The sequence below is a fragment of the Elgaria multicarinata genome, chromosome 3, assembly GCF_023053635.1.
Source record: "Elgaria multicarinata webbii isolate HBS135686 ecotype San Diego chromosome 3, rElgMul1.1.pri, whole genome shotgun sequence".
Classification (NCBI taxonomy): Eukaryota; Metazoa; Chordata; class Lepidosauria; order Squamata; family Anguidae; genus Elgaria; species Elgaria multicarinata.
The window spans coordinates 116,867,760-116,895,189 of record NC_086173.1 but is presented as its reverse complement, the minus strand read 5'-3'; the positions used below and the strand labels follow the sequence as shown (position 1 = coordinate 116,895,189).

General features: G+C 43.8%; 3 protein-coding genes across 3 annotated transcripts in view; 2 read left to right on the top strand and 1 right to left on the bottom strand.

Moving 5' to 3' along the window:
• The window catches only part of RAB7A (RAB7A, member RAS oncogene family), a 285,667-nt gene that overhangs the window by 221,193 nt on the left and 37,044 nt on the right, over window positions 1-27,430 (top strand). The gene's annotated exons all lie outside the window — the stretch shown is intronic.
• On the top strand, window positions 4,992-11,513 carry LOC134395234 (fibroleukin-like). Its single transcript, XM_063121353.1, has 4 exons — window positions 4,992-5,526; window positions 7,185-7,229; window positions 8,374-8,495; window positions 9,819-11,513. The coding sequence occupies exons 1-4, from the start codon at window positions 4,992-4,994 to the stop codon at window positions 10,410-10,412; spliced, it is 1,296 nt and encodes a 431-aa protein (XP_062977423.1). The 3' UTR covers window positions 10,413-11,513.
• On the bottom strand, window positions 12,237-27,276 carry RPN1 (ribophorin I). Its single transcript, XM_063121352.1, has 10 exons — window positions 26,977-27,276; window positions 24,237-24,301; window positions 21,871-22,177; window positions 19,987-20,196; window positions 18,163-18,355; window positions 17,130-17,229; window positions 16,735-16,873; window positions 16,319-16,438; window positions 15,391-15,636; window positions 12,237-13,111 (listed from the first exon to the last, which is right to left on the bottom strand). Exons 1-10 carry the CDS (start codon window positions 27,208-27,210, stop codon window positions 12,929-12,931), a joined length of 1,797 nt encoding a protein of 598 aa, XP_062977422.1. The 5' UTR covers window positions 27,211-27,276; the 3' UTR covers window positions 12,237-12,928.

The window sequence follows — 27,430 nt, the reverse complement described above, 5'->3', positions numbered from 1 at the left end:
TGAAAAGGCAACGATTGGCATTATTATGGGATGGGCTGCATAGCATTTCCTAGTTCTTAGGTGGAAGATGGGCTACGCCCAGCTGCGCCAGATGTTTCACTGCCATAACTGCTTGCGCTAACCCAGCCTTCCTCAACCTGGTACTCTCCAGATGTGATGGATTGCAACTCCAGGCCAGCAATTGCAGCCCCTCTGGAAGGGCACCAAGTTGAGGAAAGCTGCACTAAATGGTGTCTGAATGTTTTTTTTCTCCAGGAATAACATAGTGCCAGTAAGCTACATTCTCAATCTCAAAGGAACAGGTCCCTCGCAGACAAACAGGTAGCCTTAGCTGTACAATCTCAATACTTTCCACTATCCACCTTTTCCCCAGTCATGTATGGGCCTGATCCTTAATTGCAGTGTTTCACATTCCTTGGGGATCTGTGCTCACACCTCTAGAAAAGGAAACTGATCAGAGCATTTAGTACCACTTCTTTCTGTTAGCTCTTTTGTCCCAATCTACAACAGTGTTCCCCACAATCCCATCAGCCCCAGCTACATGCTCATTGATCAGGCATGCTGCAAGTTGTCATCCAAAAACATCCAGAAGGATTCCATGTGCAAGAATAAGCCTGCATACATGGGTGTTGACAAGATATCGCCAAGGATTCCCTTCGCCTCACACACGCATACAAAAGAAAACCCATTCGGTGGCATTTGATTCAACCTCCTTCAGAAAGAGAAGGAGCCATATGGCAGCTCCTTTTCCATCCCTTTTGCTGCAGTGGAACCCTGCAGATCACGAAACTGGGTCCAAGCTCACAGAAGCTGATGACGTACACCTCGGCTGCACAGGACAAGTCCCCTGACACCTCTGGGCCAGTAAGCAAAAGTGCAAAGCTTAGAGAACACTGAAGTCCAACACTGGAAGTGTCAATGCTTGGCTCAACCAAGCCTAGGCAACAAGGAAAATAAAAGCACAAAGAGGTGGGGAATGAAGCAGAGGGTTTAGGACCAAACGTTTGGATTGAATTATAGGATAAGGATGGATGAAACTGTCCACTGAGGTTTTTCGTCATTTCTCATGTTTTCCGGTCTTATGTTTGTTCCCACATACACATTTCCATGTGCATTTCTCATAATATTCACATTTTGGGTGCACAATTTTGCCCAAAGCCAGCATGCCTGCATGCACTTTTTTTTTTAACTGAAAGAATTGCATTGCAATGTTCAGAGAAGTGCAAACATCAAAGCATAACTGGTTTGGTTTTCACATCGGTCCGGAGAAATGCAAGTGAAGAAAAGTTGTTCTCCCTAATTCCCATTCTACAAGGGAGCCGAAACCAAAACCCTACAATCCCTTTTCTTGTTACTTGAATCACCCAATTAACTAAGCTGCAGGAAGTTAGACCCAGCCTGGAAAGAGGCAGTAAGTCTATGTACGCAAGTTGCTGGGTGGGAACATGGGGCAGGGGGGTCCTGTTGAACCTGTGTCCTGCTTGTGGGTTCCTGGTCAACAGCCAGTTGGCAACAGAATGCAGGACTAGATGGACCCTTGGTCTGATCTAGCACAGCTTTTCTTAAGTTCTTATACTATGGATTGCTGTGTCCTCCACAAAAGCCACAGGGGCCTGATAAATGATCTTAGCTGGCCCCAGAAGCTGACTTTGAACCCCTTCTCTTGTTGCCTGGGCCTCATGTCCTTCATGAGGCATAACTTCTTATTGCAATGGGATTTGCCAGGTGCTTCCTGCACTTCTAAAGATGCACAGCAACGTTCCGACTGCCCACACGCCACTGTGTTCAGACTGCAAAACGCACACATTCCTCAACCGATGTCTCGTGGGAAAAGGAACACGCGAAATGGCTTTCACCATTTTACATTTCATGATAAACGCCAGCAGAGCTGAAAGCCAAACTGTAAATGAGAGGGGCATTTATTTATTTTTTAAATAGGAGCTGTTGCCAATCAATATTACTCAGTAAGTTCTTCTCAAGGTACCTCCATACAACTAATTGCCTGCTGAGGGTAAACTAGGGGATAGGGAACGGTGTGATATTCTGGCCTCTAGATGGTGCAAAACTACCGTTCTTTACCATAATGCAAAGATAGCAGTGCTGGTCCATGAGAAAAAGACTTCCAAAATCCACAGTTGGGCGATGCATTTATTAAGATTAATGCAAATGTCTCAAAAACCATCTGCAAGCTTTCAGGTTCTCCAGAACTCTTCATCGGGCTAGGTGGTTAAAAAAAAACAGGAGACATCAGGCTAAGTGGTACAAAAGGAGTACAAAAAATAGGTCAGATGTTGCGGCCATGAGGTCTGCAGTTTAGATCCCATCTCAAGGTGGGGATTGCAGACTGAATGAAAATACTCAGTCACCAGAGGCTGCTAGGTCCAGCAGGCATCGGGTTACACCGAGCATTCTGGGACAAAGAAGCAGTGACTGAGCAATGGGAGGGCAGAGGTATCATATCCTTTGCCTCAGGCAGCAAAATGCCTTGGACTGGCCCTGTAACCCTAAGGAAGTGCAACGGAAATGACCACTCATTGCTTCCTTTTTTCCCCCTGGCCTCCTGTTCCCTCCCCTACCTCTGTTGTTTTCCTGGTAAGATAAAAAAAAATGGGAAAAGCCGTGGGAAAACACAGAGGAGCTTTACAAGTGGAAGATGCCATGACCTGGACTCCCTGTAAAATCCCATGAATGTGGCAGGGTGACGGTGCGATAACAGCCCTGTTTGGAAGCACCCATAGATGACAAGATACAGCATTTTTGCTGCTGCAGCAGAAATCTTTGGGGCTTTGCCTGTTGGTTTGGGGCATATACTTCTTATGCTCAAGCACAGTAGGAGGCAAAGCAAGGCAGATCAAGGCGACAGGCGAGGAGGGCAAATCAAAGGACGAGGATAGCTAGCCGGCGAGGAGGGTAATGGGCTGGCAGGGCTGGCTCCAAGCTGTCAGAATCCCCTCGCTCAGGGAGCTCAATGGGGCCCCTCGCTCAGCGGGTCTTCCTTCGGGGTGTCTTCACGGTGCCATCAAACCCCACAGTATTGCTGGTGCAGGGTGGCAGCATGTAATCTAGACGAAGGGAGGCAGCGTGAGCTTTCTGGCTTTCATTAGGCTCGCCGGGCCCGCCCCCTGCCCAGGCGGATGGCAACCAATCAAGGGTCACTTCTCTTCTCGATTCTCCCAGAGTGTAGGACAGGGAATAATGGGCTCAAGTTACAGGAAGCCAGATTCCGGCTGGAAGTCAGGAGAAACTTCCTGTTAGAGCAGTACGACAATGGAATCAGTTACCTAGCAAGGTTGTGGGCTCTCCCACACTAGAGGCCTTCAAGAGGCAGCTGGACAACCATCTGTCAGCGATGCTTTACGGTTAATTCCTGCAATGAGCAGGGGGTTGGACTCAATGGCCTTGTAGGCCCCTTCCAACTCTACTATTCTGTGATTCTATGATCTCCCTGGTCCCGCCCCCACTGCAACTCTGGAGCGAGGATAGACGGCGAATGCGCCATACTCACCTCACACTGGAGAAAAAAGGTCAGGGTAAGTCCCAACTTCTTTTCTCCGCAACTTCACCGGAAAGCCCTGGGGTAGGTGGGTGGTGGCTGCTGCATCATATAACCGACACCGCGCCACTGCACACCCACCCTGGGGCTTTCCGTGCATTTAGACACCCCCTCCTCAGGGCCATTATCATCATCTGTTCTTGCTCCTCATCCTCTTGCTCCTCACAGCTACCACGTAAGAACATCAGAAGAGCCCTCCTGGATCTTGGCACTCTGTTCACACAGTGGCCAACCAGCTGTCGACCAGGGACCAACAAAGCAGAACATGTTGCAACAGCACCCTTCCAACCATGTTCCCCAGCAACTGGTGTTTATAGGCTTACTGCCCCTGATACTGGAGGTAGCACCTAGTCATCAGGGCTAGTAGCCACTGATAGCCTTCTCCTCCAAGAATTTCTCTAACCCCCTTTTAAAGCCACCCAAATTGGTGGCCATCACTTTGTCTTGTGGTAGTGAGTTCCATACTTTAAGTATGTGCTGTCTGAAGGAGCACTTACAGAAAGCCATTGGCCCATAGTTGTTGGCAGCCCCTGCTCCTCCTTTTCACCCCCACTGTGGTCTGGGCCAGAGCGAGAGGCAGGTGAAGAAGCAGTTTGCGATGCTGAAGAGGCAACTCCAAGGGGCTCTTACCAGTGGGCTCCTGCTCGGGTGTGGGCCCTCAGCAGGAGCCCAACCATCCCGACCCTCGATGACGGCCCTGCCAACAGATGAGGAATGTAACAGACCTGGGTCTGAAGAGTAACCTGAAAAACTGAAGCAGGATCTAACTCGAGGCCAGGATTTCCAGAGAGGCGGGTCAGTGGGTGGGCATTCCCAAAGAACAGATTACATTCTGGTGCAACTGCAGAAAAAATAAGGGGAGTTATGAAGGAATCCTATTAACTTGGCACTGGAAACCCTGGTACTACTGCACCTATGACGCCTTTGGTCTTGGCATGCGAAGAGGCCTCTGAGCACATGCCTTGCTTAATGCGCAGCGTGGGTGGCCGCACCGCGCCAAAGGCCAGCAATCGCTGTGAGAGACTGCAGCTCCTTTCACTCGGCTTTTCATGCTTCGTATTTGGGCGCTTTCCTTGGGCCTTTAATGTCAAGGCAAATTACTGGCCTTTCAAGTCAAGCCCTCTCAGCTGCAAGCGGCCTTTGCGCAAGCAGAACACTAATCGCCGACTCGCACAAAGGCCGGCCTTTAATTGCCCGTGACATGCTAATCTGCTGGACGGTCTCAAATGCTCCTTTATCTGTGTGCCTCCCTCCTTTCCCGCCTCCTTTTTCTTGCAGCTCCCCAATTTCGGTGAGCAGTTTGCTCCAGCCCAGCCTGGGAGCGGAAATCCCGGCCTATAGAAGCTCCTTTGCGGAGACAGAAGGCGCCCTGTTACAGCTGGCAGCCTCACTTCCTCTGTGCAAGTTGGGTGTACGTCTGGAGCCAGCAGCAAGAAAAATGAAACTCTTTCCACCCTTCAGCAAGTGTTTCTGCCTCGGCTTCGTCGTGATGGTTCTGCTGCAACAGTCAGCGGGGCTAAATTCAGACAGCCCTGCCTGCAGCCAAATGGGAGATGACCCTGCGTGCTTGGGGTCTCTAGTGGCCATGCCTGTTCCTTCACCAGAAAGTGGTTGCGACGGGTTGGGCAGCTGCAAACTCCGCATCCTCGTGCCTGAAGAGCTGGCGACGCCCGAGGAGGTGCAAGACGTTCCTGCTGGAGAGCAGCAGATGGAATTCAAGCAAGTCCTGAAGCACGCGGGAGATCCCAACAAACAAAGCTCTTCCAGGACTAGGACCCTGATGGATCGGCTCAGCTTGGTGGAAACCAGAATGGCCTCCTTGGCATCGAGCCTGCGGAAATTGCAGGAGGAGAGCAGCCTTCGTCTGAACCGCCTGGAGGAGCACGTCAACGCCTTGGTGGCCCTGTTGCTGGGCATCCTGTCAGGCTGCAAGCTGCCATGCAGTGAATCAGTCCTGGAGACCTCCATTCTTGGTGAGTAATCTGGGGCTCTGTCCACTTCTCCTTCTGGACTTCAGCTGTGTTGGACTACAACTCCTAGAATGCCCCAGCCAACATAGCCTATGCTGGATGGGACTTATGAGAATTGCAGTCCAACACATCTGGAGTGCAGCAGGGTGGGGATGGGTGCTTTAGGATCACGGAAATCTGTGAGTCAAGCAAGCTTAGGGTGACCATTTGGAAAGTAAGACCGGGCTCCTGTACTTTTAACAGTTGGAATGAAAAGGGAATTTCAGGTGTTATTTCTATGCATGGAGCACCTGATGAAATTCCATCTTCATCACAGCAGTTAAAGCTGCAGGAGCCCTGCCCTCTTTTGTATATAGTCACTCTAATATAGCTCCTGCAGCTTTAACTCTGGTGATGAAGAAAGAATTTCACCAAGTGCTGCTGCATTCATACAAATAACACCTCCTGAAATTCCCTTTTCAACCCAACTGTTAAAGATACAGGAGCCCTATCCTCCTTTCCATAAGGTCACCCTAGGCAAGCTTTTATTATAAAATTCACCAATGGTTGCAAGGCCATAACAACACCAGCAGCAGCAGCTATCAGTATGCAGCCTTATTCGTTTATATTAATTTTAAATTAATATTAATATTATTTATAAAGCTTTCTCTGGGCCTACAAGGGCAGGTCTCTGCCCTATGGAACTTACAATCTAAAATTCAACGCAGGGGAAACAACAGAGAAAAGGGTGGCAGGAATATACAGGGAAGCAATATGCAGTTGTTTTAATTGCACATACTTAGGCTTAGTTACAGGTTTAATTGCACATAGGAACTAGAGTGTTGTGCCAAAGACTTCACTGAGAAGTTGGGAATTAAGGAGAGATCTGAAGAAAGTGAGAGAGGCTTTCTGAGAGGCAGTTTCAATCATATAGGGTGATAAGGGGGGAAAGGGTGGAGCTTTTGCCTGAGAGAATAGGAGACCCAGAAGAGCAAAGATCATGGGACGGGATTTGTAAGAAGAGTGAGAAGGGTAGCAAGACCAGGGTGGGGGTGGGGGTTGATGGTAAGGATAAGGAACATCTGCTGGATCTGGAAGTGAAGAGGAAGCCAGTGTAGGGAATATAAGAAGGGGCATCATCTGACCAGAATGATGAGAGAAGTAAATGATTTACTGCCAGATAGATGTAAGTGCTAGGTGGACATGAGGGGACCAAATCAAGACAACAGTAGACAAGAGAGAAGACTGTTGTAGTTCATAAGATGACATAAAGCTGCAGGAGCTATACTAGAGTGACCAGATACAAAAGAGGGCAGGGTTCCTGCAGCTTTAACTGTTGTGATGAAGAAAGAATTTCACCAGGTGCTGCAGGCATACAAATGACACCTGCTGAAATTCTCCTTTCAATACAATTGTTAAAGATACAGGAGCCCTGTCCTCCTTTCCATATGGTCACCCTAAGCTTAAGGAGGCCTTAAGAGAGGCATTACAACCTTTTTAGAATGGGGAAAAAACATGAAAAAACCTTTTATATACTACTTTCATAGCGCAATATCCTGCTTGGTGTAGATTAGGCCCTGGACTAGAATAACTGAGTCACAACTGATTGGGAATAGTTGATGATGGCTTATCACAAGAAGCATGATTTGCAGTAACCTCACGGACTCCAAATACTTTCTCAGATTTAGGGAAAGAGTACAAGACGGAGAAGACGCCAGCACTCTTGGGTTAGTATACATCTACGTTGTCTCACGCTTCTTGGATAAATGTTATTTTTATATAACCATCAATACGCATGCTGCTTTAGAGGGAACAATAGTTGCAGGAGAGAAATGATGCCCTATTCACCTGGTCTTGCAAATTCTGCATCCCCCAACCATGCCTTACAGCCACATATTGGACATAATATCGACTGGGTTCACACAACATGATAATCCACACTCAAGGGTTGAGTATGGCTTGTTGAACCATGGGTTATCATGTTGTCTTAACCCAGCTGCGCTAACAAACCATGGTTTGTTAACCACAACAACCCACAATTCACAACCCAACAAACCATAGGTTCTCTTCGTGATTAACCACTCAAGCTTTGAGTGTGAATTGTCTTGTCTGAACCCAGCCATTGAAACACAGTTCAAGCATGTAGCATTCAGTACACACAAGCCTGATCCATATGATGCTTACTCCTTAGTTGAGGCCTCCCTTGACCATAGGATTGAATAGGACAGTGTCCCCTACCTAGTGCCTTCTGGATATGTTGCATGACAACTCCTAACATCCTCAGCGAGCCTGGCCACTGGGGATTATGGGAACTGTAGTCCATCACATCTGAATAGCACCAGGCTGGGAAGAGGCAATATGCCTACGTACACCAGTTGCTGGGAAAGATGGGTGACAGGGTGATTATTATTATTATTATTATTATTATTATTATTATTATTATTATTATTATTATTTTACTCATGCCCTGCTTGAGGGTTTCCCACCAACAGCTAGTCAGCTGGACTAGATAGACCCTTGGTCTGATTCAGCGTGGCTCTCCTTATGTTCTTAAAGACTGCAATAGTGGGTTGAGGCAGACAGCAGTGCCCTTCCTAAGAGTGAACAGGGGGTGCAGACCTGCTCTCCAACCACTCTACTACTCAACTTTGGTTGCAAAATGCTTACAAAGCATTTTGGACTTACCTTCCTGTCATTGGGAGGCTTCTCTGCCCCACCAGCATCACTTTAATAGAGTTACTAGGTCCCCCTTTACTGTGCTCCCGTATCATTGCATGGCTCCTACAAAGTAGGATCTTAGAGCCGCAATCTGGTGTTCCCGTTGCCAGGCACCTATTATTTATTGCTGTTCTTTATGCCGTCAACTTCCAGTGGAACCCTCTGAAAAATCTGAGCACGTGTATCCTCGAGACTGTGCGGAGATCCACAAACAAGGCATCCAAGACAATGGGATTTACACTATCCAGCCCATTCCTCTCCGGCAACCCTTTGAGGTAAGGTAGGTACTTTAAGGTATATATCTAATTAAAGGCACAGTCATATGCACGTTTAGACTGAAAAAAGTCCTACCGCTCCCAGCATTCCCCAGCCAGCCATGGTGACTGGGGAGTTATAGGACTTTTTTTCTGTCTAAACATGCATAGGATTGCACCCTAAATGAGACACACACACACACACACACACACCCAAGTGGATCTCCACTTATCCAAGGCAGCACAACTACATCATATGTTCAAGTCATTAGTGCACTATTATGTGATCCATTTAGGTTGTACCCATTCACATACATAGGATTTGCATTATGTCCCCAAGGTAGATATATCCATTCATTCTCCTCTACATCATTTTTGCTAGAACTTTCACTGGGGCAATCCTATGCATGTTCTGAGTAAACATGCATAGGACTGCACTGTCTATTCATTGTTTGCCTCTCCATAAAATACCCAACTTATAAAAATAATCTATTATCAAACCAAAAATTACAGTAAAAGCAGCAGCAATTAAATAATCAGTTATTTGATGCATTTATTATCTTGAGTTCTGAGCTCAGAAAGGATCGCATTAACAACAGTCAGAACAGAATGACAGTGCAAACCAGCCCAGTACTGGTTCACTCCCAAATATCACTGCTCACCAGAAGGCGATCAGTGATTAAATCAGGCAGTCTTCGTGCAAGAGGATGGATTTAAAAACTCACTTAAAAGCAGCAATGCTTCATAGAAGTCTGCATCATTACAATCACAACATCCCAAGTGCATTTATCAAGAATAAATTGTGACATTTATTGCTAACTTTGGCATGTTTTGCAAAGGTTATGGGAACTTTAGCTGAGAGAGAGAGAGAGATCTTTATTGGAGATCTGTAGCAGCTTTAACAAAATTACAGTTCTCAGAGTTCCTGGGAACATCAACCTGTTTAAGCATGTGATGATGTGGCCAGAAAGAGAATTCCTTCAGCATGAACACTGGCAGGGAAAAACTGCCTCCAGCCCAGGATATGATGGCATGGCGTGGAGGGATCAGAGAGGGGTTTATTTTCTGGATACTAGAGCTGCCTTTAAGGTGGATTCTTGCATTGAGCAGGGCGTTGGACTCGATGGCCTTATAGGCCCCTTTCAGTTCTACTATTCTGCGATTCCTCATCCTGGTCCCAAAGATGTTTTGGACTAGAAGGCCCATTCCTCCCCGCCATTGGCCCTGCTGGCTGGTGCTGATGAGAGCTCAAGTCCAAAACATCTAGAGGGCACACCTTGTTGAAGGAGGCAGCATTAGAAGCGTCTGCTCCTTCTTGATGAGCCTCATCTCCTTTATTACCAGGCCTATTGCGACATGGTGACAGACGGTGGTGGCTGGACCATGATCCAGCGCCGGCAGGATGGCACTGTGGATTTCAACCGCACATGGCAGGAGTACAAACAGGGATTTGGCAGCCTGCAAGGTGAGCATTGGCTGGGAAATGAGTACCTCCACAGCTTAACCCGGCTGGGTCAGCATGCCCTGCGTGTAGAGCTGGAGGACTGGCATGGAGTCAAGCGGCACGCCATCTACCGCAAGTTCAAGGTGGCCAGTGAGGCCCACCAGTATCGCCTGACTGCCAGGGAATATCAAGGCAGCGCGGGCAATGCTCTGAGCTACAGCCGGAACTACAACCACGATCACAAATGCTTCACAACCTGGGACAGTGACAATGACAACTACCCCCTGGGCAACTGTGGCGCGTACTATGGGGCAGGCTGGTGGTTTGACTCTTGCCTGGCAGCCAATCTTAACGGGAAGTACCACCATGGACGCTACAGTGGGGTGACCAACGGCATCTACTGGGGGACATGGTACATTTTGATTGATAAGAGGACCAACCAGAAGTACTCCTTCAAGAAGGTAGAGATGAAAACCAGGCCTGTCCACTTTTAAGAGGAGCCTGCTGGGTGTGGATTTGTGTGGCAGGCAAAGTGTCTTAAACAGAAAATGAAAGAAGATGGCCTGCTACTGAGGTTGATTTGGCTATAGCAAGGGAATGTGCATGGACTGGTTCAAAAATAACACAAAATCCCTGCTCTTGATGGCTAATCTTGCACAGACTGTAGAAAAGAAAGGATAAATAGGGACACATGTAGTCACCAAGATGCCAGCAACTCTTTGTAACAAGCACCAAGTCTTGATCCCATATCCAACAACCTGAATTACTGACGCTGCACTTCTCCCCCCACACCCCGGTCACTTCCAGGAAGTAGCTGAGTTACAGGAAAGCTGCTCCCATACTCCCCAGTGGAATTCATTTCTGTATCAGCACACGTGTCAGCAGTTGTAAAGAGATTTATTTTGCAGGTGGCTGCAACCTCTATTTTAGCTGATTTGGAGCTTAAACCGCTGTTAAATTTACTTTCTATATCATGGCTTGCTCTCATAGGCAATGAGGAAGTCCTGCATGGATGTGGAGAACGATAAGATCAAAGGAATAGGTTCCAGTAATCTATCACCAATACTTTTGCTTCCCAGTAAGACCTTCAATTGGGATTTTCATAGAAAGGACTCTGAGGCTTTGGGAATGATCTGGACATCTCAGTGCTTCACATCTAAAGAGTGGTCAGGGCTGGCTTACCTGGACACCCTGCTCTTTTACCCTACGGAGTAAAACATTGCAGAAATTAGAAAGAGGCATTCTGAATTATATAAAGGCATTTGTAAGATTAATATGCTTTTCCTGGGCACTCGAAACAAAGATGTTTTCTATTCAAGGCAGGCAGATCCACACCAAGCCAAAGACCCAACATCTTGAATAGCTCTGGGGCAGGGAGGAACTTCTGACCTGTAGTTTGGTCTGCATTAACAGGGAATCTGAACACATCCTTCCTCCTTTGGGACAATGGCCTTGCCTATATATTTGGGGTGGGGTGAGGAGAATCCAATCTGAGGGACATACAGTGGTGGAGGCATACATACAGGATCAGGAAACATTGTAGCCCCTCTGTTCCCCACACTCAGGTACCTCAGCTCATAATTTGGGACTCAACTGTTTTACATATGCTTATGAATGTGCTACATGAATTGACCTGCAGCTTTGTGGATAGGTCATGCGCTGGCATTAGAAATAATGCCCTTGGTAAGTAACTGGCACAAAGTCATGGGGCAAGTGGGGAGGGGAGGTACAAGATCATGGGGTCTGTTCAGACTAGTACTAGAAGCAATTGGGTTGTTCATGCCTTTGGTTACTAGGGAAATCATGGGAGCTGAATCAGTGCAATTAATTCCAATTTCTCAATTTTTAATTAAGACTCCAGAATTGAATTTGCTTCTAGATTATATCAGATCAAAATGGTGATCTGTACCACAGATTAGCTTATCTACACCTTATTTTAAAAATGCCGTAGCCTTACAGAGATGGATTGACAAACAAGATTTAAAGGTGCTGAGCTGGGAGAAAATATACAGTAGATGCATCAGCAAATCTACAACCCTGGGCCATATTCTGGACACCTTTGAACAGGCCAAAGGGAATTTGCATTTCACCTAAATCATGCCTCCCAAGAAAGGTTTGTTTATTCATTCAATGAGCATAACAATTCAGTGTGTTATTGGCTGCAACCATCATTTTTAAATCTCTTTAACAGTTTTGGGATTGGTAATCCTTACACAAGTGGTAGTGTGAAATAAAAAGATTGCCAACCTACCTTCCTGCTCAACTCAGAATCCAAAAAGTTTACGGCACTCAGATAAGACATTAAAAAACTAGAAGCAGAACATCCACAAGCCTTTATTTCAGTTTGGCATTTCCTACAAAGTTGTTTTTTGTTTTGTTTTTTAAAAAAGGAACAAACCATCTGAGGAAATATACAGGCTTATAAGCATTTGAACCTCACTGACCCTCTTCGCTTGCACTGGACTCTAGCCAATGATGTCATTTCAGAAGGCTCAGAAAGTTCAGGTGTAAGAATCTCAATTTGTGTGACAAATAGTAAAAAAAAAATCCTTTGTTCAAGTTACTTATCCACACACCCATCTCCAAAATACAGAAGTAGAAATTCAATGGTGTAGGACAGAAGGAAAAATTTGCTACCCAACCTTCGTACAAATCAATTGTATTTATACTCTCCCACTGAGACATTCAGTGCTAGGTGAGGGCCTGTGGTCCATGTTTCCCTACTGGTAACTAGGAAAACTTTGAAGTCATTACTGTTTGAGCTTTATGGAAGGACCGTGGTTATAGTAAGTCCAGGACATGCTACAACCACCCCTCTTCCAGATAGTAAGCATCACAGAGCAAACAGGCCCTAACATAACTAATCCCAAAACTTTGAAGGCAGTTTCCAAAATGATTTCTCCTTTGCCCCAATTTTGTAGGCCAGACATATTTCCCTAAACCCCACTTCCCGCTTGGTATGGCTCAGCATGCCCATTCCCTCCCCACCCCTTAACTTTTTACTTCTAACTTATAGCGCATCAAGGATGTTATCAATTTTGGTGACCAGCTCCTGACGCTTGTTGGAATTGGTCTTCTCATTCTCGATGTAGGTGTCCTTCTTAAGTTTGCCAACAACCAGCCGTTCTGCCTCCACAGACGATTTTAGAACCAGCTCCTTAACTTGGCCATCAAGTTTTTGAATTTCACTGACCTTGAAAAAAACATAGGACAAAATGCTAAGAGGACTGAATCTTACAAACGATATTGATTTTTTAAAAATTGAGCTGAGGAAGTGAATTTTATAATACACTTGGTATGAATGAGCCTCTTGAGGGACCCTTCCTGGGTGGAGGCAGATTTGTAGAAGTTACCAAACAGCTGTATTTCGAACCATACAAAACAAACCAGAAAGTATGGGTGATATCCAGTGTTAGAGTAGACCCACCGAAAGGAATGGGACTCAGGTTAGACTAACATTGGATACAACCCTTTGTCCCCAAAACAGCCTGATGTTAGACGCTATACATATAACAGTACTAGTTAATAAGCCTGAATACTAACGTTCACTGCAACAAACGTGGCATCAGGGTCTATGTGACTTCCAAAATAATGTCAATGTGGGTTATTATGCTACACACCATTCATGTTTTGTTTATGAGACACTAAGTGCCTTGTAACCCTTCCTTCTATTTTGTAGCAAAGCAGCAGTAGAGGAATTTGTAGATACAATGTTGATATCACAGGAGCTTTCCACTAAAGAGCCCATCTCCTCAGCTAACTGCTGCAGAACATTAATCAATAGAACTCATCAATAGCCTTCCAGTTACAAGTGATGCCACCATACTGGCAGAAGTGGCCAGCTTTTTCAGCAGCTAGGCCTCTTTCAGGACAGCCATGTTCAAGATGATGGCCAGGAAGACCCTGTAATGGGTGAAGGTTTTCTCTTGAAGCATAGTAGATACCATCTGCCATGTCGGGGTATCGATACGACTTAAAATTGTTAGGAGAGGATGCCTAATAAGCTACACTCGCCAACAGAGAGGAGCAGCATACGGAAAACATTTCATTTCAAAGCAGTGCCCATGCTAGACAAATGACAGCCAAAAGGCTTGAGGCAGCTGGAGAGTGTGCTCCCCATGTATTATTACAAGGAGATTAACATTTGGAACAAGTCTGCTACCTTCAGGGCTCACTCACATCTTCTCATTGAGGGAAGGGCTTGGCAGAATGAGACAGTGAATCCCAGCCAATGGGATGGTTATGCTATCACATGGCATGAAGCATTGTGGGAGAGTCTCACAAATTGGGGACAACATGACCTCCGCAACTGCCATGATTAACGAAACAAAATAATTTTCCTGGGTTACAAGGAAGGTTCTAGCTGGAAAAAAGGCTTTTAAATACAGGTCTGTAAATGGTTTGTATAAGCCCCAACATCATTTGTATATTAAGAAAATAAACTACATATTGTTTTTACCCTCTATGCCCTTTCTCATAGGAAAAGACAGGTTCTGGTTTAAGCACCTCTGTAGACATGAAAGCCAACTAAAAATTTAACAGCTTTTTGTGGGGTCACTTCAACCCCTAATACTTTATGTGCATATTTCTTTGGTTCTCTCAGTTGTTCCAACTGACCCCAAAAGCGATAGAAGTAATCTCATCGGTTTTTCCACTAGATTTAGAGGGGTGGATCTTGAAACACCACATGACAATACAAACTTCTTCACCGTTGAGGAAGACTTGGAACATGGGATAGTGGAAGACTTACACAAAAATTGTGTGTGGTTCTATATATATATATATCTATATATAAAGAAACTGTTCCCATTCTTATTTTAATTTCATAAACATTAGAATGTCCTTACAGGCACTGCTCATTTAATTAGATCCCTCCAGAATGATGTTTGGGAGGTTGGAGGCTTATAGGCCACCATCCCTTTGTTGATAAATGCAAGGAAGGAAAACCAGATTTCCATGAAGTGGTTGTGCTTGGCCACCCCTCTCAGAAGTCTGCTATGGTGAGTTAGTCTCTCTGAAAGTGCAATTTTGCAGATACTGGTGAACCACCCCTGCATCGTGCAACCGGCACCTGTTTTCCAATGTTGTACTATTTCTAGGCGCGCTGCTAGCAACAAAAACAGGATTACTTCACAGTGTGTCAAATTGCCTCTTACCATATCCACTAGAGATAACAGTACTAAGAGGGGTTCTGGCACAATAATGCAACTAGCAATATCTGAAATCACCCCACATACTCCAAACCAGAAGTGTTGAATCTGGGGAGAAAAGCTGTGTGTTTTTTAACCACTGCCAGTTGACCCTAACAACAGAGGATTAAAAACAAAATGAAGCCAACATTAACTCTATTTCCTGAATGTGTCAGGAAGACCTTTGTCTTTGGAATGATATAACAGAAAAAAGTTAGAATTCAGAAGCAGAGCAGGTTAAGGTAAGTAGAAGTAACAACTAAGACAGGCAACAGACTCTTACTTTGTCACACAGGTCAGAGCCTTCTGCCTTCAGCTTGGATTGCAATGAGGATATTTCATTGGTTAAGGCCTTGTGTTCCGTCTCCAGAGATTTTTTGCCGCTGTTCAGGGTGGAAATATCCCGTGACTGCTTGTACTTATTCACAGCTTCATCAAAAAGGCGGTACAGGCATAGTCTCTTATTTACTCCAGTGAGAACTTGCTCCGTAATGCAGGCAACTTTCATCCTAGCTTCTGCTGCTGGATCCTGCAAGAACATGAAAGTTTACAAGGAGCAAAGGCTCAAGATGATGATGATGATGATGCATTTATATAGTGCATTTTAAGTCTTCAAAGTGCTTCACATCTTCTCTCAGTAGCCCTTGTAACCATTCATACTTCACAGCTCAGTCCTTTTCCCACTAGACTAGCTAAGCATCACAGCAGCATCACACAAATTAACAGCTTTTACCAAATGAAGTGCCAGAAGCAAAGGAAAAATTAGGAGCAGACAGGAGTACCACTTGCTCACAATAGAGTTCCATTCAAGAATAGATCAAGATACCCACTGAGCCAGCCTAGGTCAAAGTTAATACAAACTAGGACTGAAAGTCCTCCTTAAAAAAATCACCACCATAGATTAGATAAAGAACTTCAGCTAATTTGGATCTGAGCAGTCCTCTGTTTGGAGGGAAGTCAGCCTTAACAGAACCAGAAATATGCTCTTTCATTGAGTCAAACAATTTGTTTAATACATATTTCTCTCTACACTATTAAATAGTCTCAGAACACCACTTATATAGTGTAGCAGCCCATACTCCCAAAATGGCTATATTTTACAAAAATATTAGAAGTGCTACTTTGCATAAAAACAACAGGAGTTACGCCATGGAAAATGGTGAGATCCACCCTGCTGCCATAATCTTTCTCTCAAGCCTGTATTGCAGTACCTTAGTGATGGAGAAGTCCAATCTCACGTAAAGGATCACTGTAAAGAATAGGATGTAGAAGGCTCCAACTACTAGCAGAGGCTCCTGCAACATCAGGACCTTGTTAAAGTTATAGTGGACCTAGAAAAAGGAGGGCAAGTAATGAGACAGGGGGAAATCATTATTATCCAAGATCCTCACTTTTGTGTTTTGGAATATAGGCTGGGTAGAGCTTCTTGCAGTTTCACCAGACCCAGGTCTAAACACTTGAGTCTCCAGCGGTTTACTGGCCTACCAACTGAAGCATGGCCTGCTGCTATTTCAGCAGCCATTTACATGACATTTAATGCATTAAAAATACAGAGCAATTTGGGCTGCAAAGATGGGAGCAGTGCTTTTAATGTTTTATGCTAGCCAAGCAATGGGATTATATTTACCACAATATCCTGGATGTGCTGCTCAACTAAGTTGTTCTTGTGTGCCACAATGACTGGGCGGCCAAATGTGTCCAAATAGGTGTAGTGAAGCTCATCCGGAGCCCGGCTGATTTCATACGGACTGTCCACATGGATATTTCTGCAGACAGTTGCATGCAAGAATATTAATTATCCCAAAAAAACCTTAACTGCTACATATACATCGAGAAGGAGAGAGAGATGGATGCTATATAACTTAAGTGCTTCTTTTTTTTTAACCCACCCTATTGCAACCCAAGAATGGCTGATCTCCATAAAACGTTGCGTGCTCATTCCAAAGCAATTATGTTTTATGACTGACAGATTAAGAACACACAAGTGTTGGGATTAAGTCTCTTAATCATATTGTTACATACTTGGCACCTTCTGGAAGGATCATCTTTACAGTTAGCGAATCTGTAACTTGCTCATCAAATACGTGGTCAACAAATCTCATCTTCAAGGCATACTGATCACCTGGGAAACAATTACAACAGGCTATCATGAGGTTTTCTATATCTCAGCATGCCAGCCACGGAGGCCACATTGAGTAAAAGGATTTTACAGATGCACTCAGAGAAGACAATTAAGTCCCACTGGAACTGGTATTGGTAAGCAAGGTGCAAGTAAATTCCAGCAGTAAAGACAAGTTAGAAGACATCCACACAGTTAAAATTCTGCACCTAATATAATCTATGCAATTTGCAAATCTAACCCACCCATCCCTCATATTCTGAGAAATAGATTTTGGATACACTATGTAACATTTTGTACATTTTGGGAAAGGAACAGGATGGTGCCAGAGGAAGAATAGGAAGGTGAACTGGAGGGACAGAAGGAATATGCCTGAAGGCCTTAATAATCACGCATTATACCTTTCTTCAATAATTGGCATAAGACTTGAGATGTACCTTATAAATAGAACAGCATAAATAGAACAGCAGATAATTTGAGCTATCTAAATAATAAACTGAGTTTTTGAATAATAATAACTGAATATTAACTGTTATTATTGAATAATAACTGAGTTTTTTCAGTTTAAATAATAAACTGAGTTTTTGAATAATCCCAAATATCTGTACAGAAATACAGACCATGAACTGCCTCATACTCAGGTTGTTCACATTTCATTTAAAGAGCCAATGTGGTGTAGCGGTTAGAGTCGGAAAACTGGGACTCGGAAGATTTGGGTTTTCTTCCATGAAGCTCACTGGGTAACTTTGGGCCAGTCACAGACTCTCAAGCCCAACCTAACCCTCAGGGTTGTTATGAGGATAAATTGGAGAGGAGGACCTTGCAAGCTACTCTACATCCCTTCTAGGAGGGGAAAAAAAGCAGGATATCAATGTAATAATAATAAAAAAATATACACTATATTCCAGATGCTAGTACTCCGATAGCGAAACCTACCAAGATTAAAGAGGTATTCATAGCTCGGCAAATTATAACCAATGATATAGTGTGTCTTCCAACCACCAAACAGTGGGAAACGAGGGCGAATCTCCATTTCCACAGAGTCATCCAGGATGAGAAGATGACTGGTAGATATGTTGCCAATTTCATCTCTGTAATATACATCTTGAGCAGCAGCAGGGAGGATAGTCTGCAAAGAAGAAGATAATGAACACTCAGGTACATTTTCACAAAACAAAAACATGAACAGGGTGAATAATGAATAATCCAGTTATTACCACTGTTAAAATAAATTTACACCAAGAACTGTGATCTCCATTGCCACACAGAGACAAAGGCCACAGTATAAGTAGGCGTGCCTTGATTTATTCAATTTATTTAGCCACTATCAACAAATATTCTCTAGGTGGCTTACAGATCAAGAAAAAATAAAATGTTAAAAATACAAAATACTATAACTAGGAAAAGAGAAATGCAGCAAAAAAACCCCACTCCCTTCTAATAGAAACAGCATAAAACAATTAGCAGTTCAGATTTTTTAAAAAAAACATACTAAAACTTGTGAATGCCCAAAGAGATTTTAAGAAAACTGAATGAATAAAGGTCTTCACCTGGCACCAAAAAGAGCAGGAGAGGCTATTTTATACCTGGCAGCCACCAAAGATGACCTTAAGGTTCAAGTGTATACAGGAGAAGGAGACCTTTTTCCAGACTTTATGGGCAGGGATGGGAAACATCCAGCCTGTGAGCCATTTCTGGACTGTGACGCCTTCCCATCTGGCCTGCCAATGACCAGCCAAGACCCCACCCCTTCTCCGAAGTCCTATCCCATCAGAAAAAGATGAAGGTTGTGGGAAACCAGCTTTGTTGGGAGCCAACTCCACCCCTCAAGGCAGCTGGAGCACACTGAAGCAGCCGTTTCCGAAGGCCTCCCTCACCATTCCCGTTGGAGGCCACCACCACAATGGTCCTGGAGTAGCAGTTCCCAAAGGAGAAGTTGAAAAATAGTTGATAGCAAAGGTGGGGAGGAGGAGAGAGATTGTGGGAAGAGGAGGCTTAAACCAAATCCCACTGCTCTCCTGGTTAGGAAACAACTGAAAATTAAGTAATGCTCCTTCACGTTTTTTTAGATAAATGTCAACAGGTCGTACTAACATGACATCATAGCCTATAAGTAGTCTCTGACAACTTCCCTGCTTACCCTTCCTTACAGCCTTTTCCCCTCATTGTGGATGCCAGTAAGAGTTCAGGTCTAAGCATCCTTGAACTTTATTGCAAATAAACTTACTTAGGAAAGACAGTAAGAGTCTATGCAGCGCTGCTTCAGATTTTGCAAACCATATTATGTATTAAGTAGTTCAGCAGTATCTTGTAGTGGACTGCCCAAGTTGAGCAGCAGACACACCTAACGCACGTTACTGTTTTAAAATGCTGCACTTGCTTTATCCCAGTAATACTTATAGATATTGGATTAGGAGTCCAATCTCTCATCACATCTTCTAACTTTGCCTGGAAATAGAAAGGTAGAAGAATGGTGGGGAATGCAAACTACCTACCTCTACTTCAATAGCAGCAATAAGATTCCTAATGGAAAGGAAAGGAGTTGGAGGAAGCAACGGAAGGCATCAATAATGCCACATCTCCTCAAAGTAGCCCAGTAGTATTGCTCCCTTTCCATCCCCTTCCCCACCCCAATAGACTGGTCCATTTCTGGCAAGAGGAGGGTGAACCCTTCACATATGATACCATCACCTAAATGGAAGTGGAACAAAAAAAAAACCAGGCTATTTTTAATACAAAGCCAAGTCTAAAGGGGCAGACCTTAAATGACTTCACAGAAGATATTCCGCTGTCTGGCTGCCTTTGGTAGTCATATCTGGAGAAAGGCCCTTTGAGCACAGCTCCTGTATGCTTTAGGTCAACCGTCTCTTCTACTGCAATATTACCCCAGTGAGATACTTCAATGACACGTGTCATGCTAGTAATAGTCAGGAACGGACTGTTGTTTTCATAATGCACCTTAAGGACATCCTACAACAAAGGAGAAAAATATCATGAAGAAACTGAACACTTTTTAATGGTTCCCCAACCTATTTGTAGAAAAGGTCACTTCATTTACAGCACAGCCTATTAGTAAGTCACAGCCCCTGTTCAGAGGACACGCTAAGCCGCAGTGGTTAAGCATTTTGAGTTAAGCATTATGGCTTAGCACAGTGGTTCTCAACCTTCCTAATGCCGCGACCCTTTAATACAGTTCCTCATGTTGTGGTGACCCCCAACCATAAAATTATTTTCGTTCTTCTCTACACGATCCATTGTCATGGGATGGTTTGCTAATGAAAATAATACATAACAATAGCTTTAATAATACAAAAGATGATACATGACATAGTTCAGTCAATACAGTTTCCTAAGACCATCGGAAATATGTGTTTTCCGATGGTCTTAGGCGACCCCTGTGAAAGGGTCATTCGACCCCCAAAGGAGTCCTGACCCACAGGTTGAGAACCGCTACCATGTCGTGTGAACCATTTCTAACCATGGTGGCTACATAATCACGCTTTAAACACGCTCACTAACCATTTGCCGCAAATGGCCTAACCATGGCTTAGTGTGTTGTCTGAACCAGCCCACACCGAAATGCTTTTCTGTTGAAAGGTTACTCCATTGAGGGTTTAATGCTCATTTTAGCATACAGTCATTCATTTCATGAAGAGCCAGTTATCTGTCAGTATTTCCTCACACACAGTTTTTCCCTCATACCCTTAATAGCTTTTATGTCCATACAATGCACTGCTTCCTCTTTAACACTGTTCTACTTGGAGGGAATGACAAACTGAAATCTTCCATGTACTTAGGACAAGCATAGCAAAAGTATAGAAAATTCCTCTTCCAACCCACCTTAGGACAACCGTGCCTTAAGCTAAGGTTCTCACAGACATCCATGTGGGGTGCTTTATCACTGAAAATTGATAATTATTAAAATTAAAAGTAACTCTATCAAACCCCATCACGAAGGCTGGAGGCACCCAGAGTTAAAAAGGGTATCCTGAATCCACCGTAAGACCTCTGAGATGTTTTTTTCCCTATGAAGATAATCAGACATTGTGTGAATGACCAAAGAATCAGTGAGTGATTTCTTCAGCTTCCTGGGAAGCAAGTGTTTTCTTTATTTTCAAAAGCTGTCAGCTTGGAAGTACAGAAAGCAAGGGAGCATTCCCTTTTTAAGAACTGTTTCATAACTCCTATTCTTTTTTTTACAGTCAGTCATACTAATGTATTTTGTAGATAGGTGGGGTATAAATTGAATTGCTGCTGTTGTAATAATAATAATGCATACACAAATGATTTTGACTGAAAAGGAGTGTGACTACATCTGCACTGAGCTACAACCAGACTTAATCCTCAGATCCTTAAGGTGAGAGCCCCAAAAAGCAATTGGGGTCTGAACACAGAGAGCTGCAATAATTGCAATTGTTGGCTCGTCTCAATTAAACCTACACAGAATTCCATGTACTCACCAGCATGGAATTCTTCGACACCTAAGGTGAACAAGTCATTAAACACAAGAGTGCTTTTATTTATTTTTGGTCCCTTTAAGCTATTTACATTTCTGGATGGCTTATTTGTATTGTATATGAGTGACATGTGCCCTTCAGACACTGTTATTCTTCAATAAGCATTAACTTCAGATTAAGAAATTACCTCGCTGTATGGTGGTACGTCCTTGAAGGGTCCATATTCAATTATATCCTCTGACCGGCTGGGATTGCCTAATTTGGTGTAGCTTTCAACGTTTCTTGAGGCCAGTTTTACACGAGTAGTTTGGGACTTGGTTGGGTATGGAGAATAAAAATAATGATTACCCTCAAACACCACAAATTGCTTCTCTGCCTGGGAAATGTGTGTAGGGTACGGCTGCAGAACATGCGTAAAAACTGTTTCGACAGATAAGCGAATCTTTGCACCTGGAGCCAGAGGAGATGGCAATTTCACCGAGAAGAATTTGCCACTGAAAAGGGGTAGAAAATTAGAAGATCAGTCAGGCTCTTGCTGGCATGACAAACACCCACAAACATAGAACTCAAATTCAACAGAGATCTTTAAAAGAAAAAGAAATGTTAAAATAAAATTTAAAAAACCTGTACCACTCCCAACCCCTGCTGCAGTTTTGCGTGAATACTCTTATCAATAACCAAAACCACCCTTGCATTCCTAGCTCAGACCCACTAGATTGGGTTTACTGAATAAACTTAATTCAAAATATCAGTAACTGGACACACTGCTATCAGTATCGGAACGTGTGGTCAGACCAGCTTTCCCCAACCTGTTGCAATCCAAGCACAGATGCAAAGGCCTGGGGGGAAAACTGGGGAAATTGATCAGCTTTCAATTATGATTTAGTTATTTATCTTTTTAGAATTTAAGACAAAGAGTTTATATAGTGTTACCAAGCCTTTACTCTCCGCCTAAATGATTTCTAAAAACCATATAATCAGAAGACATTTATAGAAAGACTAGAGATGTCAAGTGACTAGAAATAATGAAACCATGTGGTGCAAAACTTTAATTCTTTCTGTAAGAGTCTCAGCAAAATTATTTATTTTTAACATTATTGATCCAATGTATATTTTACTGCTAAACATTTTGGGATATTCCAAATTATGCTCAGTTTCCCAACATGCAAACAGAGTCACCATATCATAATATGGAAGTAAATGTACATTCTTGACCATTTGAGTTTTCTTCTACAGAGTTTTGTGTTTCTGGACTTGTTTTTCTCTGCTTCTAGTTTTCCTGCTTCTTCTGGCTTCTAGGATAATTACTATGTTTCAGGGACTACTTGCTAAAGTTCCCTCTGATCAAGCATAAAATAGGAACCTAAAATATGTTATGTATAACTTGATTTGCTCATACGATTAATCAGATTTGGTATATAAAATTTATAGCATATTTTATTCAGACAATAATTACAAATTTACTGAGTCCACTTTTTAAAGTTTTCAAATATAACAATAATTTTATAAGCAAACCAAGTTATAGATAATATAACTTTAGGAACATAAAGGCTCCTTTACATTCATCAAGCGGGTATCCTCAACTTGGTGCCCTACAGATGTTTTGGACTACAATGCCCAGCATTCCTGACCAGTGACCATCCAGTCTCAGACTGATAGGAGTTGAAGCCCAAAATGTCTGGGGAGCACCTGGGTGGGGAAGGGTGCCCAAAACAACAATTTTACATCTCTAGATCTGGGTGTTTGGGACTACAACTCCCATAATCCCTGACCATCAGCTATGCTGGCTGGGATTGATGAGAATTGCAAACCAAAACATCTGGAGGATTCCTAGTTGAGAAAGGCTGGGTCAGACCCTCAGGAGCAGTTGCTGTTTCAGAGACCGCTGATCTCAGCTGATTAAAACAAAATGGCTAGATCTTTAGACTTAAATACCACAAACCTATATTTAAAAGCTAATACAAAAATACTGAGTAACACTTATCTTCTGCCTGCAGTAGGAAGCTTTAGCCTCCTAAAAAGCAAGCAAATCACCATATGAATTACTATGGCTTTAGAGCAGGGGTGGGCAAGTTGTGGCCCTCCCAATGTTGGACTGCAACTCCCATCATCCCTCACCACTGGCTATACTGGCTAGGACTGATGGGAATTGAAGTCCAACAACACATGAAGAGCTACTAGTTGTATACCCCTCCCTTACAGTTTCAGGAGACCACCTCATCGTATCACAATGGTCAGGCTGGATTCCTTTTCTTTTAAAAAAGATTTCCAGAAATAAAAACTGGCAGCCAGTTTAAAAAAAATATATCTGTAAATAGTATCAGCCTTTCTGTGCCTGCAATCTTGTAGAATTAAACATCTCTGATACGCGTTCAATGTTTTAAGACTACTTTGCTAATAATATTTTTTTTGCGCTGTACACCTAAAATGTATGAATATAGTAAACATCTGCATCAGATGGGTATACTCATCAGGATTGGGTTCTTGTTGAGTGTACATTTGGAGGCAAATCTGAGGGTGAAATAGCCCTTAGTTTCCCATGGAAAGACTCACCTTTTACCTTTTACCTTTGTCTCTTTCATCTCCAAAGTATTCTCCTCCTCTTCCTCACCTTTCACCTATTCCAAATGATGACATTAAAAACTGGTCAGTGTTACAGTTCCCATATTAGACTTATCTGGCTGAATTCCTATTCCCTACCAATGGAAAGCAAGTTAGCAGAGATACTAAGACACATTTTAATTTGAGAACACATCCTAATAATTAGCCAACCAAATAGTAACAAGCTGCTGGCCAGTTCCATAAACCCTGCAGTGCTAATAGCAACTGACAAATGTCTTAAACCTCCAAGATTCAAATGTTAGCCTAGTTACTAGCCAAACCCAACATTTGTGGTTGCCATTCACCACAATTCCATTCCAGAATCCTGAGTCATGAGCATAGAACTTGGAGAATAAAGGGGAATTTGCCCTTGCTGAAGGTGCAAGTAGTAATTTGCTGCTGTGAAATCCCAACAAAAAGGGAGAAAATCCATCCCTTCCTTCTTACAGCAAGCACTTTTTGCAGAAAAAAAGGGGGGAAGCAACTACCCCTTTTACCTGGGATTTTGCAGGAGGCAGCTAACTTCAAAATAAAAAAGTAGTTAAAGGATGCAAGTTCTCATTCAAAGGCTCTATCCTATCCTACTGGAAATCTTTTGAAATAGCTCCTTGGATGACCACCAACTAGACAGATATGATGCATGGCATAATCTTGACCTTCCGTTGTTCAATTCACTCTTGATTTTTCTTTTCCTGACAATGGCTGCCTGAGCCTCCCAAAGTTTACAGGGACAGATAATACACTTGATGACACTCACTTTTATTCTCATTCTTGGAGCAAACAGGCCAAAAAGGGAGGGGGGAGGAAATGTGATGCTCTAAGGCCCTTGGAAGAAGGATCATAAGGAAGCAGAAAAGTGACAACCATTGGTATTTGTCTTCACATCATGTTTAAGTCCAGTATGAGGATTACCTATATTTACTCCCCCAGATATTTCTAAAATCATTTAGCTGCATTTTAATGCAGAAAGGCCTTTAAAGGTAGATCAAAATGACCAGAACCTACCACTAGGAAATAACAGCTTGCCCAAGGACTCTCAAGGAATCCATATATGAGAATGAGGTGCCTCGTTTCAGCACTATAGTCAGCATTATCAACTAATTCGCAGGCCAGCAATATAGGCCCATTTTACAAAATGAGCTATACTTACAAGTCCCACTAAACTCAGAGGGACTTAGTACCTCTTAGGGCTGTAAATAACATGACAAATCCCGAACTAAGGAAGACAAATGGAACCTAGGTTCTGCGTCCCAGACAACCTAAGCTTATTTTTGACCACCCAATGATACTGTACCAAGGATCCAGTCCACTGCCCTTGCCATATCCTTCCCCTGTCTTGAATTACTCCTATTTAAACAACCTCTGCAAGATGAACTAGGTTTCCTTGCTCCTTGTACATTCTTTAAAATCAAGCTGCTTTGCAAAATGAATAATCTGCAAACAACTGATTATTCCTTTTGCAAAGCAACTTCCTAATAGCAGAGTCACTTTAATGTAATATTTGTAGCCATTCAAGGTTCAAGATGAAGTTTCCATCAATATTTTTTATTAACGTGTAACCACAATGACAAAAGTCCTAAAATAATGCCACTGACAAAGGTTTTCAGATGCCCTAAGACCGCATTTTCCTACACCAGCAATTATTGTCAGCCAGGAACACTGGCAGCAATAAGTACTAAAACCACTTAAGTTCACATGCCAATAGTCTGTGTATGCAGCAAGGCACAGGTCTTGCACATGCGTATGCAGTTTTATGAACATGCTTTCAAATCCACGCCTCCTTCCCCCTAGGTTGCTCTCCAATTGAAGCACTTATGCTTACGTGTCAGCATTTGCCAGGCCATTAGTACACCAGCAACTCTGAAGGGAATCAACAGCCAGGAAGAAGAGAAATACATGTGGTGAACACTACTACAGAGTGACAACACTTCCCAGAACATTACTAGATAGACACGTTGACAAAACCACTTAGGGCAGTTTACGAACAATTTTAGGACAGCCCTCCATCTTTCTCTCGATAAAATGACATTTTGCTTACATTCTGTTTCTAGCTATACAGTCAGCCCAAAGAGTTCCAAGTTTTTAGTTGATCCATAAAGTGTGGCTTTGCTCACAGCCCACATCTCTGTCACACTATGCAGATTTCTTCTCATGCCTCTATGGGCATATTTCCTCCCACTCAGGCACAAAGTGCAGTTTTGCTGCCCACTCTCCACACTTCAGACAATAGGCGCCAAATACTACAACCAAACCAACAGTCCAGCACATTGTTAAGGCAACCGGGGGGGGGGGGGGGGAGGTGTCATTATAAATAAATGTCATTAATAACGACAGAAGACCAGTCCCAATAACAAAGGGGATGTCGAAATTGGAAAAGTGGGGAAGAAGGGACACAACACCCAGTAAGAAGTGACGTTGGGCGGAGGAAGTTAACGCCACCCGAAAACTGGGAGAAAAAGAGGAACAACGCGAGAGGGAAAAGGATAAGAAGGGCTGACGTCTCATTCCTAGAAATATTAACGGAGGCACCAAAAACGTTAAAAAATATATCGGAGCGTGCAGTACGTAGAAGCATGAACGAAGAAAAAGCAGGAAGCGCCTAAAACAGCGCCTCTGTGCAGAGCAGGAGGAAGGAAACATGGCTTGAAACAGCCATAAGGGGACTGAGGCGGGAGCCCCATCAATTGCTCACCTGCACCCCCAGGTAGGCCAGGTGGCTCTCCAAGCCGGGATCCAAAGCCAGAAGAAAGGAGTTGGCGGACCCAGAGCCTCCCGCCGTATTGGCCAGGGTCAGCTCGGCGGTCACTTTGGCCAGGTGCGTCCCGAGGTCCACCGTCCGCTTTACGTCTTCATTAAGCAGCTCCGGGGCCGCCAGGGCGCACCCCAGGCAGAGAAAGACGAAAAAGCAGGCCAGGCGGGCTTCCATGGCCGACCACGCTGAAAGACGAAGCCGCGGACCAAACCGGATGGACTCACTCCTTCGCGGCGCCGTTCATTCATCCAGAGGGCACAAGATGGCGCCCCCCCCCACACTCTGACGGAAAGACAAGATGGCGACACCCAGTAGTAACCAGCGCTCAAGATGGCAGCGCGTGTAACGCGGGGGCCTGATACTCGCCGTCGCGTGATCAAGGCTTCTATGCGGT

What these genes read in the sequence shown, in the direction of transcription:
- LOC134395234 (XM_063121353.1), top strand. Translation starts at nt 4,992, where the DNA reads ATGAAACTCTTTCCACCCTTCAGCAAGTGTTTCTGCCTCGGCTTCGTC. An exon ending in GAAGACGCCAGCACTCTTGG is followed by an intron (nt 7,230 to 8,373) that starts GTTAGTATACAT and finishes GTCAACTTCCAG; the next exon opens with TGGAACCCTCTGAAAAATCT. An exon ending in CTCTCCGGCAACCCTTTGAG is followed by an intron (nt 8,496 to 9,818) that starts GTAAGGTAGGTA and finishes CTTTATTACCAG; the next exon opens with GCCTATTGCGACATGGTGAC.
- RPN1 (XM_063121352.1), bottom strand. Translation starts at nt 27,210, where the DNA reads ATGGAAGCCCGCCTGGCCTGCTTTTTCGTCTTTCTCTGCCTGGGGTGC. An exon ending in ACAAAGGTAAAAGGTAAAAG is followed by an intron (nt 22,178 to 24,236) that starts GTGAGTCTTTCC and finishes ACCCCTTTTCAG; the next exon opens with TGGCAAATTCTTCTCGGTGA. An exon ending in AGCACATCCAGGATATTGTG is followed by an intron (nt 16,439 to 16,734) that starts GTAAATATAATC and finishes TCCTTTTTCTAG; the next exon opens with GTCCACTATAACTTTAACAA.